The 14759-nt window shown below is 36.0% G+C and overlaps 1 protein-coding gene across 13 annotated transcripts in view; it reads right to left on the bottom strand.

The window, feature by feature from the left end:
- Positions 1-14759, bottom strand: part of DMD (dystrophin) — a 962852-nt gene that overhangs the window by 36869 nt on the left and 911224 nt on the right. For all 13 annotated transcript variants that reach the window (XR_005555060.1, XM_039329649.1, XM_039329655.1 and 10 more), the window contains 3 exons: positions 13121-13278; positions 8174-8340; positions 6789-6900 (listed from right to left, as the gene is read on the bottom strand). Coding sequence is in view for 12 of the 13 variants with exons in the window: in XM_039329649.1 (XP_039185583.1) it covers positions 6789-6900; positions 8174-8340; positions 13121-13278 (437 nt within the window). In the remaining variant the exon portion in view is untranslated. The remainder of the gene's footprint in view (positions 1-6788; positions 6901-8173; positions 8341-13120; positions 13279-14759) is intronic.

Below are 14759 nucleotides of genomic sequence, written 5' to 3'. Positions count from 1 at the left end.
AGGAATGCTGTGGATATAATTTACTTGGACTTCAGTAAGGCATTTGATAAAGTAGATCACAACCTACTACTTGATAAGATAGAAAAATGTGGGTTAGACAGCATCACCACCAGAATGCATTCATAGCTGGTTGACCGGACGTACTCAGCATGTGGTCCTCAATGGAACTGCATCTACATGGAGGGAAGTATGTAGTGGGGTGCCTCAGGGCTCTGTTCTGGGCCCAGTGCTCTTCAACATCTTCATCAACAATTTGGATGAGGGGATAGATGGGGAACTCATCAAATTTGTGGATGACACCAAGCTGGCAGGAATAGCCAACACTCCATAAGACAGGCTTAAGATACAGGAGGACCTGGACAGACTTGAACACTGAGCGCTATCTAACAAAATGAAATTCAATGATGAAAAAAGTAAGGTTCTACATTCAGGCAAGAAAAACCATATGTACAGGTTATATAGTGTAGATGGTACCTTGCTCAACAATAGTAACTGTGAGAGGATCTCAAAGCCCTAGTGGACAATCACTTAAATATGAGCCAGCAGTGTGCTGCAGTTGCCAAAAAAGCCAACACAGTGTTAGGCTGCATTAACAGAGGGATAGAATCAAGATCACGTAAAGGATTAATACCACTTTACAATGCCTTGGTAAGGCCACACTTGGAATACTGTATCCACTTTTGGTCACCACGATGCAAAAAAGATGTTGGGACTCTTGAAAGAGTACAGAGAAGAGCAACAAAGATGATTAAGGGACTGGAGGCTAAAACGTATAAGGAACGGTTGCTGGAATTCGGTATGTCTAGTTTAATGAAGAGAAGGACGAGGGGATACATGATAGCAGTGTTCCAATATCTCAGGAGCTGCCACAAAGAAGAGGGAGTCAAGCTATTTTCCAAAGCGCCTGAAGGCAGGACAAGACGCAACGGATGGAAACTAATCAAGGAGAGAAGCAACCTAGAACTAAGGAGAAACTTCCTGACAGTTAGAACAATTAACCAGTGGAACAACCTGCCTCCAGAAGCAGTGAATGCTCCAATACTGGAAGTTTTTAAGAAGAGAATGGCCAGCCATTTGTCCGAAATGGTGTAGGGTTTCCTGCCTGAGCAGGAGATTGGATTCGATGACCTCCAAGGTCCATTCCAACTTTATTATTAATTCTATTAATTCTAATTCTATCTCAACGTCCTTTGTGATCCTAAACTGAGCAACTCTTTCATTTAAGGAGTCGAATCCAAAGATTCAGCTCTATTCTGGCATACCACACCAAACTCTCAAAGCAATGGTCTTTTCATGGTGGACTGTCACATCCCCCCCAGGGATCTGGGAAGCACCCTTTTGGGAAAAACACATGGACACCTCTGCAGAAAGTTTATGTCCTAAGCAAACTCTAGAAAATCTGCCAATGTGGGCACCAGTGACAGTGGCCAAGAATCTTGCTATTCAACCAAGATTATGAAAAGCCCCAAGAGAAGACCTTATCCCTCTACAGGTCATTAAAAACAACTTGAACTTCTGGGCCACACTCTGGCCTCACTCTTTACCTACATAGATACCCATGGCCGAGCCAAAAGACTAGGGATCTACAATCAGTATTATAAAGAAAGGAAAAAGGTTAATCCTACCAGCTATAAACCAATCAGCTTCCTCAACAAAATCTGTAAAATCTACGCAAGACACCTACAAAAACTTGCTGGAACAAGAAAATAGCCTTGCAGAGGAGCAAGATGGTTTTGAGAAAAGCTGGTCTATCTCTGATCAGTGTCTAGTACAGAAGATGGATATTGGCCCCATTCCTGTTTATTTTTTATATCAATTCCTCAACACAAGTTTCACTCTTTAAACTTGCTGCAAGACAAATATCTGCTTTACTTTATCCACATGATGCAACACTACTTTCAAAAATATCTGTTGGCCTGAAAATAGCATTAGAGCAATAGGAATAGCACAGTAGAGAAGACCATCTAGTATTCAAATTATCTGAAAATCAAAACCATAGAATTTGCCAAAAGACCCAAGAGCTATTTCTGGAGGATAAATTGAGCAAGTTCCTGTTTCAAATATCTGAGAATAATCCTTCATTCTGCTAACAGATGGAAATATTGCTCAAAACACACAGCGGAGCTGAAATGCCATCTTCAAATTCCACAAGACAACTGCAGGTATATAGACCACTATATACCTGCAGCACTCAAACTATTCAAAGCACAACTTCTTTATGGTGCCCAACATTGCACTATTAGAACTTGTTCAAATTTTTAAGATTGGTCTTTCAAGTTCCAAAATGGGTTCTAATTCCACCCTGAGATTGGAGTCAGGCCTCATGAAAGTGGAGGCCTCAGTGTGCATGAACATACAGTTATTGGCTCAAACAATCTCTTTTTCCCCTTGGTCTCATCCCACTATGAGGGATCATTTTCAATACATATACAAAAAAAAAGCAGAGACAACTAAATATTTTGGGTTTGTCTCTAGGTTTTCTAGTCAGCATTGGATATGACCCAGTGGGGGATTCAAATATGTGAACAACCGGTTCTCTGTATGGACTTCCGGAAGTCCATTCTGGGCCTGGGCAACAAAAAATTAGCTACCGGTTCTGCTGAAGTAGTGCAAACTGGCTGAATCCCACCACTGATATGACCACATCGAAGCTTTTGTTAAACAGTGTATAGAAAACACAGGGCCAACTGGATCTAACCAAGGCCCCAACCTTTATTGTCAGTGAACCCAAAAGATACTCTGCTTTTCCCATGAAATATTACTCAACTTAAAAGTACCTAACTGCTGGAGACCCTTCATTCTAGCATTATGACATGCTCTCCCTCAGTTGTCATTGATGGTTATAGTAATAATAATAAATTTGGAAGTGACCTTAGAGGTCATCTAGTCCAACACCCTGCTCAGGCAAGAAACCCTATACCATTTCGGACAAATGGCTGTCCAGTCTCTTCTTAAAAACTCCCAGTATTGGAGCATTCGCTGCTTCTGAAGGCAGGTTGCTCCACTGGTTAATTGTTCTAATTGTCAGGAAGTTTCTCCTTAGTTCTAGGTTGCTTCTCTCCTTGATTAGTTTCCATCCATTGCTTCTTATCCTGCCTTCAGGCGCTTTGGAAAATAGCTTGACTCCCTCTTCTTTGTGGCAGCTCCTGAGATATTGGAACACTGCTATCATGTGCCCCCCATCCCTCTCTTCATTAAACTAGACATACCGAATTCCAGCAACCGTTCCTTATATGTTTTAGCTTCCGGTCCCCTAATCATCTTTGTTGCTCTTCTCTGTACTCTTTCAAGAGTCTCAGCATCTTTTTTGCATCGTGGTGACCAAAAGTGGATACAGTATTCCAAGTGTGGCCTTACCAAGGCATTGTAAAGTGGTATTAATCCTTCACGTGATCTTGATTCTATCCCTCTGTTAATGCAGCCTAGCATTGTGTTGGCTTTTTTGGCAGCTGCAGCACACTGCTGGCTCATATTTAAGTGATTGTCCACTAGGACTCCGAGATCCCTCTCACAGTTACTATTATTGAGCAAGGTATCACCTATACTATACTTGTACATTTGTTTTTTTTTTTTTGCCTAAATGTAGAACCTTTTTTCACCATTGAATTTCATTTTGTTAGATAGCGCCCAGTGTTCAAGTCTGTGCAGGTCCTCCTGTATCTTAAGCCTGTCTTCTGGAGTGTTGGCTATTCCTGCCAGCTTGGGGTCGTCTGCAAATTTGATGAGTTCCCCATCTATCCTCTCGTCCAAATTGTTAATGAAGATGTTGAAGAGCACTGGGCCCAGAACAGACCTTGGGGCACCCCACTACACACTTCCCTCCATGTAGATACAGAAAAATTCTCTAACTGGAGAGACAATGCCCCTGTGACTCTGAATGTACAGAAACAATAGCATGTGCTCCTTCAGTACCTGTACTACATAGACATTTATATTAGCCTCATTTCACATATACTGTATAAATAGTCAAGGATAATTTTATGCTTCCTTGTTGCTTGTGGACACCAATCCTGGTATAATCTACCACGTGGCTAGGTTCTATGCAGCAACAATTAAAATTATTTGTTAGTTAAGAATGTTTATACTGATATAAATCAGTTAGCTATATTCTAATTTTATGTTTTCCTGAATTTAATGTTTACCCTTTTTATAGATTTTTTAAAAGTAGTTTGATCTGGAGCTCAGCTCTGAAACTGTAGGGGAAAGAGAGGTGGCAAGGCTGTAAAACTTGCTGAATGAAAACCAGGCAGGCTCACCATGGCAGATGGAGGAGGGGCTCGCTCCTTGTGCTGTAAGTAATTAATAGGGGCAGTTTACATGAACGTGGTTTTGGTTGTTTCAGTGCTAGCACCCCTTTTAATGTCCTTCTGCTTTGATATCCATCCTGCAAATTCTAAATTAGCTAACAATACACGAATTTCAGAAAACATGTACCTAAGAAAGGGCTAGAATCTGGGTCTTTTCACTCTGAGACTAGTAACTTAACCAATACGCTACATTGTTTTTATATTCAACCTGCACACACACACAGAATAAATGCCATTTATAGCTCATATTAATTTTTAATACCATCTTTTTTTTACTAGGCAAGTAGAAATAACATCTAATTGCAGGATGGAAGAAAGTGGAGCTGCACATTAACATTAGGAGAATTAACAATTTTCTCTGCCAGATTGTAAGAATGAATAGTTGTTCAAACATGTCTATTTCACGTCCTCTTTTGGATATGCTTAACAGAACTATCATTATGTTAGCTTAACTGGAGAAGACAACATAAAAGGATACACCACTTCTCCCATTCTACTGATTTTTATTTTTAGGCTGTATTTGAAAGATTATAGCTAAAGTTAATAAGATGAGGTACATCCTTTGTGGTATGTCTGTATAAATTGGAATGTTTAAAATGCTTCTTAACTTCTTTTCATCTGAAGCATGTCTTAAGTTACCAGCTTTTGAACAAGTTATGACTGTAAGCCATTTTTTAAAATACAGAATCCAGGCTGAATGTTGCCAGTGTTTGACATATATATCAAACACTGAAATCATTCTAAATAATGATATCTCTCCTAAAACCAGCATATTTAACCAATTATGACAACTATTATATGATGGATTAATTATAACAACTGCATGCAGAATTAGATAGTAATTTGAATAGAATAGAGCTGGAAGGGGCCTTGGAGGTCTAGTCCAGCCCCCAAACATACATACATACATACATACATATATACATACATACATACATACATACATATATATATATAGATAAAAGAGGCGAACACCAGGAGATAAAACAACACGGTTTAATAAATAAAACCAAGCTTTCAATGGCTAGGAAACTGCCATCATCGTCAGGGTATAGGCCAGCCAGTTAAGAGATCTGCTTATAAACCTAGCCGCGCCTGCATTCTACGCATAGACCTCATAACAGGTCCAGCCAGTTGATTCTTACTTCACTTACAGCACTGGATAGTTCCTTCTTGCTTACATCCACATGACCACCCACCTCCCCTTTCTCTTTGGTTGTTAAGTCATGAAAGTGTTGTTTGTTTCCCGAGATTAAAGTCTCCTCTATGCTGTCAAGATGTTTCTTTTCCACTATTCCTCGAAGCACAAAGCTGAAAACACCAGCCTGAAGATGACGAATGGGACTTCGTCGAAACGTCGCCAAGACACTTCCAATTTTACACGGGAGAAAACCCGAATAACCAAAGACCTGCATACAAACACCCGCGAAAACCTCAGAAAACATCTGTGTGTATGTATCATAAAGGTAAAAAAGGATATATGCAGTGTTATCTTCATTTTAGATGTCAAAAGGGTGTCTCTTTCTGTCTGTCTCTCTCCCTCCCTCTCTTTCTCCCTCCCTCTCTTTCTCCCTCCCTCTCTTGAGTGTGTGTGTGTGTGTGTGTGTGTGTGTGTGAGAGAGAGAGAGAGAGAGAGAGAGAGGCATTTGTGCTTCCCCCCCTTTCCCTCTTTCTTTCTCTCTCCTCTCCCTCTCTCTTCTCTCCCCCTTTCTTTCCTCTCCCTCTCTCTTTCTCTCTCTCCATCTCCTCTCTCTCTTTATCCCTCTCTTCTCTTCCTCTCTCTTTCTCTCTCTCTCTCTGATCTTCTGCTCACTTTGACAAGCTGGCTTCAAGCTGTTCTGCAACAGGCTGACTCTCTTCTCCCCTTTCTGCTTCCTGCTTCCTGGAGGAGCCCCGCCCAATAAGCTTGTTAGCTCATCGAACAGAGTGAGGCTACTCTCTTTTTTACACACACACACACACACACGGGGGGGGGGAAGGGAAGCGCAAGTGCTTCTCTCTATCTCTGTCTCTCTCTGCAAATGGCAGAAGAGGCTGGAAGCTACAGGAGAAGGCTCAAAGAGCTGCATACGGCTCCGGAACCACAGGTTGCTGACCTGTGACCTATATCATCTCAGACAAGTGACTGTCTAACCTCTTCTTAAAAATCTCCAGTGACAGAGCAAACAATTTTGTCCTAATATGATGAGGATTCTTTTATGGTGCAAACATATATTTTGGAAATATTCAGATCTTACTGAACAATACCTAAAATCAATTTTAGCAATGAATCTCAACTTTACCGGTATATAATGTCAAAAAATATATATGAAAGGTTAACAGGTAACAATGAACTATTATGAATTCCATTTTGATTGTACACAAGACATAATGCTTTCAAACAACTGGTTCCTTAATCAACCTTACTAATTTATCTAAACAAATATAAGTACTGTGCTTCATTCAGCTATCTATATTACAATCACTGTGATCATTACTTACTGGTGTACAATATTCCACCATTGGGTAGTGCATCTTATGACCTTTTGCAACTCGGCCAGAAAAGAAGCAGCTTTGGCAGATATCGTAGTTAAAGTGCTTTAAGCTTCTGTATCTGAAAGAAAAGGGGAAAAATGCAATTTACAGATTTATGAGTAAACTTGTGTTTAGGTGTAAGTCTGAAGACTTACACATATTACTGCATATGATACCATTTTCATCAGCAACACAAAATTAACTATAATTTTACATTTACAAAAATTGAGAAGATGGGGAAAATAACTGAAAACTCTTAAACCATTTTTATTTTTTGGTTTTTGAATTATGTATAGCCTACAAAGATATTTTTCATTCAAATATCAAAGATTGCCTGAAAGCAATAATAGACTGGTTATCAACTAATCAAACATGTTGTTTGTCATAGCAGGATTTCACTGTTAGAAGGATTCAATTCTTTGAAATAATCAAAATGTTTAAGAAAATAGCTTTAACAAGTCAAAAGTTGCAGTTGATTTCAAAATCAGATTCAAAAATGTTACTGGATATACGCATATGAGAACATGTTACATCTATTCTACAAACCCTCATCAGGTAATAAATTGGGCATCATTCAAAACAATGGAGCCAGTATCATTTGTACTGTTACTATTCAAAAGTAGCTTAATTGTGTATAGAGGTAGTCCTCAACTTACAACCATTCATTTAGTGACTGTTCAAAGTTATAATAGCACTGAAAGAAGTGACTTGTGGCCATTTTTCACACTTATGACTGTTGCAGCATCCCCAGGATCATGAGATCAAAATTCAGATGCTTGGCAACTGACTCATATTTATGATGGTTGCCATATCCCGAGGTCCTGATCATTTTTTGAGACCTTCTGGAAAGCAAAGTCAATACAGAAGCCAGATTCACTTAACAACCGTGCTATTAATTTAACAACTGCAGTGATTCACTTAATAACTATGGCACGAAAGGTCATAAAATGGGGGGGAAACACACATAACTGTCTCATTTAGCAACAGAAATTCTGAACTTAATGTTATGGTTGTAAGTTGAGGACTACCTGCATAACATATATTTTTATGTGCCCAAACGCAATTTCAAAATGAACAAGAAATTTATAAACTTGTTCGCTCAATTTCTGAACACTTAATTTGAAAAAAGACAAAACTGTGATTTTCAATGTGGAAGAAATTTACAGGATGTTTCCTGCATTAGTTCACTTAAGAAAGAGAAATACATTTGATAAAAACAAACAACTTATCCCTTACAGAGATATTCTTTGCTATAACTGTTTATTACATATATAAGCTTCTATGCTGAATAACCTTTGATCGTTATAGCTCCAGTGGTAATTTTAAAAGTGTTAATTAATTTAGCATTTTACCTGAATCCAATAATTGGACATTCTTTACAGATGTTGCACTTAGCCTGATGTTTGGCAGTTTCAGCAGCTGCCACTCTATGTAAAACTGGAAGCCAAACCATTGATTGTGGCTCAAGTCTCATCCAATCCAGAAAGAGAGCTGCTTCAATTTCAGGTTTGTTATTTGCCTATGTGAGAAAAGTGATGCATTGTCAGGGGGAAAAAAGACTATACATTTTGATAAATAATTTGACCATTATTTGGAGTTTTTATTGAGATGCATTTATAAATTTCATTTTCATACATCTAATTTTAAGAATACAGTGATACGGTCCTTAGGACATGGATATGCGTAGATGCTGTGATCCAACATTTTCATGAAATTTTGTTCTACAAAGCCCAAAATGAGTTCTGGTTTGGAAACAGATAAGTTAATGTCTCTCTCAATCTTTATGCCTTTTTAAGGTTGGAATATTCAAAATCAGCATTTGGGATCAGATGAAGGGCTCAAGGGAATTCTAAGTTCCTTTTTTCAATTTTTATTGTATTCATAACATATCCATTGTGCTTCAATCTTCTTTCCTATCTACAATTTTGAGAAAATTTACTCAATTGCTAGGACAGAGGTGTGGAAAAATGGAACAAAGAAAGAGAGATGGGAATATCTCTGACCTACAATTAGGATTGCTGTTCCTATTTTTATAGCTTTTCACTCTTTAAAAATAATTAGTAAAAATAGTTTTAATTCTTAATAGTTTAAATTCACTCCCCTCTAATTTTCGCAAGAGCTTGCATTGGGATAAAGACTCTGTCTTTTTAATGAAGATATTTTAAGTTTTTGAGATTCTTCTTGTGTGAGCTAGGAGATGTCCTGTATGACAGGTCAATAAAATCTGTTTTTATTGCTATGATACTAGTATTTATAGCATATTTTAGTTTAGATAACTACTTCATACTAAACTTACAACTTTCCACGTCTGTCAAAAATATGAATGCTGTATTGCAATACTGCAGTAAAGTGCTGGCAGAATAATAAAAGGTAAAACATTAATTTGCCCATCTGCAGTCCTTTTTAACTTATAAATCAATCTGCTAGGTGAATAAAATTGCTATTCTGTTATTCAAATTTCAGCAGGTTCTTTTTTGAATCATAAGGTTTCAGAAGGCCATCTTGTTGGAAAGGGCTCAGTGCAGGAATCCCAATTAAAACATCCTAAACAGATGGCTATCTAGCCTTCAATTAAACAGACCCAACAAAGGGCAGCCTACCAGTTCTCTGAAGAATTTCAATACCATTAATTGCTAATACACTGGGCAGTTATGATCTTAACCACTCTGTGCTAATGATGTACAATCTCTACCTCATAAAAATAATTAAGTATATTATAAGAAGATGTAGAGCCATATTAACAAAAGCTTTTCAGTATCAAACAATACAGAAAAAATAGTTGCTGAGTGGTCTCTGAGATCCTATTATAATTTTTTAAAAATCTCTAAATCCACACAAGCAGTAGCTCAGGGCTTTATATATACAAAAGGCAACTGAAGGTGTTCCAACCACCTTACTGACATATTACTTTGCAGCTGTGACAAAAAAAAATATGGTTATTCCACAATGAAGTTATATAACAATCCAATATTTTTTTCTTATATTCTAAAATCTAATAATAAAAGTAAAACTTATCAAAATGTCTATTTCAGCTTTGAAGAATTCAAACAGATTTGAAGAATATTTACTTGAATGTCAATACATATGAAGCACAGTGGCAATTTGTATAGCTTGATCTGCATATTTTAGTTTCTCATGTTTTTTTTTTTCAATTTCAGCTTTGGGGTCAATAGCAAGATTATATAAACAATCTAAGTTTATACTACATATGAATTCTTTGATTTTCTTCTTCAATATTTGTAACATCCATAGTATGGAGCAGAGAGCCTTATCTTCAATCTTTGAAAGTTTGTTCTAAAAGTACCTAATTACTTTGGATAAAAAAGTTACTTTTCTGCCACTGAAAAGAATATTACAAAAATCAGTGTTGTGAATTCATACTTATTGACAGAACAAGGCTTCTATTCTCAGAACTCTCAACAATGTACATTTCAAAGAAAGATTACGGACATTTTTATTTCATCTTTTTCTGTTAGCACAGTAAAAAAACATGTATGGGTTAGTCAGAATGCTTAAAATAGCAATTTCAAAAGAAGAAATAAAAAACATCTTAATGACCAGGAACCTTCAATCCAAATATACAGAGCATAGCTATTTAAGATTGTGCAGCTATATAAAGAATAGATGTTACCTCAAGATAACATCTAAACAAATATTATTAAACATAGCAGGAAAAGATGCTATAAAAATAAAAGCAACAAAAAACTAATGAAGAGACATACCTTGGAGCAAATAAATAATCTAAGATTAATTTTCTTACAGTTAAAATTAGGTGGTTTTAAGGGAGTATGGGCTTATTAAAAGTGGAATATTGAAGGTTTCTCCTGCTTCAGTAGGGATTCAGACCAACCTCCTAAGACACCCCCCCCCAAAAAAACCTCCTCAGGGTAGTAGTAGTCAATGCAACTCTTGAAAAACTATTTCAGTTATCTCTCCTAGTCTACTAAGAAACATTTTGAACTATATTCTAAAATTCGCCTATGCAAATCAAATTACTTTAGGTCAGGAACAACACTGTACATTTCTAAAAAAAAAGAGGTGTGATTGGAATGAGTTAAAACTAATAAATGGTATTCATACAGCTAACCAGTGACTCTTGATCATGAAGAACAGATCAAAAGCAACTTACTAGAATGCCTTCAGGGGACCAAATCCTCAAAATAATGACATGCGTATCATGTCTTATCTATATTATAGGTCCTAGTCTACTGCCCTTCATGCCTTTCATTGATTGCTCTTGATATACTATGAAAAGTCCATAGATCTTCCATAAATTGATTCCTCATAGCAGTTTAACAAACTCCAGCTTTGGAAATTATTGTCTTATAATTCTTAAATATAGTATGTATTTCCTAGAACTTATTGGGTTCTAAATTACCTAGACAATAACTAAGCAGAATCAGTAAAATGCTATGCTGCTTTTTTGCCACTAATCCTTTTCCCAACTAAAATGTCAAAATGTCATAAACTAAAGTATGAAACATGACTGATACATCAAAAGGAGAAAAGAGGAATACTTTATATCAACTACTAGCCGGTCTTTGTTCTTTAAAGAAGAGGTTGCTGGAAGCACAATTGAAATAATAAAAAAAATATTTCCCAGATACTTATCTATAGATGGTCTGCAGCTTAAAGTTGTGAAATAAGATAAAGTGTCACACAAACATTTAACATTTAGAAAGCTAATTTACTATAAGCTTTATTAGCTTTATTTTAACCTGAGTAAAACAAAACAGAAACTATATGTACAAAATTTAAAGTTATAAACAACTACCCTAAATGTTACTTTTTTCAACATACAACAGAATGGGTTAATTTAAACAGCATATTAAGGGGACCTCAAATAGCAAGAAAACTGGTCAATAAAATTTTGTGAACTCCCAGATGCCTATAGTCATGGGATCTCAATGGCTATTCATGATCTTTATAGCTTTTGAAAATGCACTGATTTATTCAAGCAAGGCTTTTATCATGCACAAATGGTGAAACAGGAATTTAGAAGAAGAGATAGCTATTGTTTTACACTATACTTTGCACTTATCACTTATCTATTGTCTCCTTTGAAATTTTAAGAAAATTAAGACTAAGAGTAAATCAAGCCCAATTCTTGTTCAAAATGCTAATTCTGGTTCTTCACTTATTAAGCTATTTATTTTGACCTTTACTACCATTACTACAGTACTACATTCACTATTTGCTGTATTAGCTAAGAAAATACAAACTTCTGCTTCATTTGCTCATAACACAATATTATAAAATGTGCTTTCACTGTTTTTCTTTTTCTTTTGTTAATGTTTTGTGACATTACAAATCCATCTACTTTGCTTTATTAATAATGGTTTCTTTCTGCCAGGTAAACAAATCACATTAGAGGGTAACATTATTCACATAAGAGACAATGGACATGAAATGAAAAACCAGAATTTAGATCACCTCCTTTACATCAAATAAAAGAATATAATTTAAGAATATAATCTAAGAGCTCAAATGCATACTTTAGGTGCTTCCAAAGGATGGCTAGAGGCCACGTTTCCTTTTTTATAGTAGTTATGTGGAAGAAAGGTTTTTAGCTGAAATTCCATTCTTTAAAGCTGCAACCTTTCCTCCTCTCTCTTTTTTATTTGACCACAGTATGCAATGATTGCCTTCAGGGTAATGACAGATCCTTGCTTCAGAAAAGTCAAAGCTTCACAAGGTTTGGGATGGGCTATTTTCATAAACCAAACCTTTTACACCTATGCATATCTTACTTTTGCTGTTTTCCAATCTAAATTTAATATGATTTGTTGCTGGTAAATATCATTTTGTATAGATGAAGAAATAAATCTTAACAAGGGATGGATCTAGTTCCACCAACACTTTCAAACTGGTCTGATTAATTTTTGAGTCAATTAAGTATGGCATTTTCAGTGAATCAAAGAAAGAGTTAAAGCAAATACAGTCATATTTTATCAAAATATAATAATATTCACTGTAATTGTTTCTCTTGAAATCTACACAGTGTCCTTGGTCCTTGTCTATAATTTGTTCCGAAAGATGTGCCAAATACTAAAACCGACGGGTACCGAGAAAACCACGTGACTTATCACTTAACCAGCTATTTCAGCCGGAAGAAATAGTGAGTCATAAGGCAGTCGACATCAGCAAGTTCTTCCTCCCATGTCAAGGACACCAGGACATGATTTCCGTTTCAAAATGTGTCCAATACCAAATTTGACAAGTTTCGAAGCAGTCAAGTGCTGAGGTATGACTATATTATTAAAATATTGAGTCTTTTTAAAAGCAAAAGATATACTTACAAACTGAAAACAACTCCTAACGCTGGGTTCAATATTACTGCCACCAAAAGAAGCAACTTCTCCCAACTGCCTTGGAATCTGGATAGAGTCATGTAGGAGGAGACCCAGACGACGTTGATCACAGAATCCAGTGGGACTGGCTACTTGCTTGAACAGATCTGAAAACATGGAAAAAAAATATGAGGGAAATTCATGCAGTCAAACTGGAGTATATTGCACATGATGTTATTAAATTATAGCAATAATCTAGACAAGTACAATGTATGGGACTTACATTATACTCTGAATCTTTTGTTTATCCTGGTGTGAAAATTCCCAGGAAGCTTTGTCAAATGGCAAATACAGTGTTTCCAAAAAAAAGATGCACTCTGTTACAAAGATGCATCAGCCCCAGGGACTGTTAGAAATGTCACAAGTAAAATTCAACTGAGTATGAAATTGTTAGACTGCATGTATTTTGAAGTGACTATATAGCACAGCTGTAACAGAAGGAAGATAATTTTGAAAAGACCTAAAATATTTATTACTAATGCGGTTGCAAAAACATGACCTGAATAATCTTTCTTATTTTTTAAGGTGTTAGAAACATTTCAGTGCAATGAAAAAATATGGTTTTACTTTTACAGCTTTAATATTTCATGCTGTGGTAAAAAAATTATATACAACTATTGTTAGAAGAGCTTTACACCTAGTTTTATTTTGCTTCTCTTTAATTGTTAAAATAAATATAATTCCTAACCAAATTTTAGTATTCAATCTACAACTGCAGATTTTCAAAGCTCTAGAAAATCTGTGTGTGTCAGGTTATCAATGCACATGTTTTGGATTTACTATAATTTGCTTACCATTTAGGTAAGAATACTAAAAGGGGATACATACTGAAAATAATTAGAAGATATGTTCGATATACTATGAGATTTTGTGGGTCTTCAAGAAAAATTTGCAACTTGGCTTGCAAATGAAATGAATAATTGGGACAAGCGAGTTTCTTGTAAATGCCTGGCAGTGTCCTTCACCAAGACAAAGAAATATCAATTCTGCCCATCTGAGGGATTAACCTTGCTCCTGCAGTCCTAGTAGTAACAAAATAAGATCCTTGGGATACAAGACTAGGAGTGGATACCTGTAGCTAAAGGTCAAGGTGTCATGCAGAGTTTAAAAAAAAAGAGTTGAAGAAAGAATAAAGAAAAAAAAGACTGAAAAATAACATTTGTAAACAAAACGGGCTGACAAATATGCTAATAAAAATAGTAAAAACAATAAAATAAAAAAAACCAAGAAGGAGTTAAACTAATCATATGGGATATACAGGGATGAAAGTTCCCATCAAGGATTCTGTAGGCTTTGGAGGTTTACAAATGGGATTGCATAATTGTATAATCCATCTGCGTGAATAACAAAAACCATTTCATTCCTTCTATTGACTCTAGATGGCTTACATTAAAAAAGTAACCACAATTAAAGAAGAAACAGATCATAATAGATAAGAAAGAGGTGATGAAGGCTCAGGTTACTTCTCTTTTGAGTTTAATAGTGGAGAGAAATGCGTAGTAGAAAATCATTTTAGAAGCAATGTCATGATATAACTGTAATGAATTTTTTTAAAAAATGGGGACTCACAATCAATACATTTAAGCCA

This window comes from Crotalus tigris, unplaced genomic scaffold (assembly GCF_016545835.1).
Source record: "Crotalus tigris isolate CLP2741 ecotype Arizona unplaced genomic scaffold, ASM1654583v1 scf7180000024401.5802323, whole genome shotgun sequence".
NCBI classification, from domain to species: Eukaryota; Metazoa; Chordata; class Lepidosauria; order Squamata; family Viperidae; genus Crotalus; species Crotalus tigris.
The sequence above is the reverse complement of the archived record's forward strand: the minus strand, read 5'-3'. Positions and strand labels throughout refer to the sequence as shown.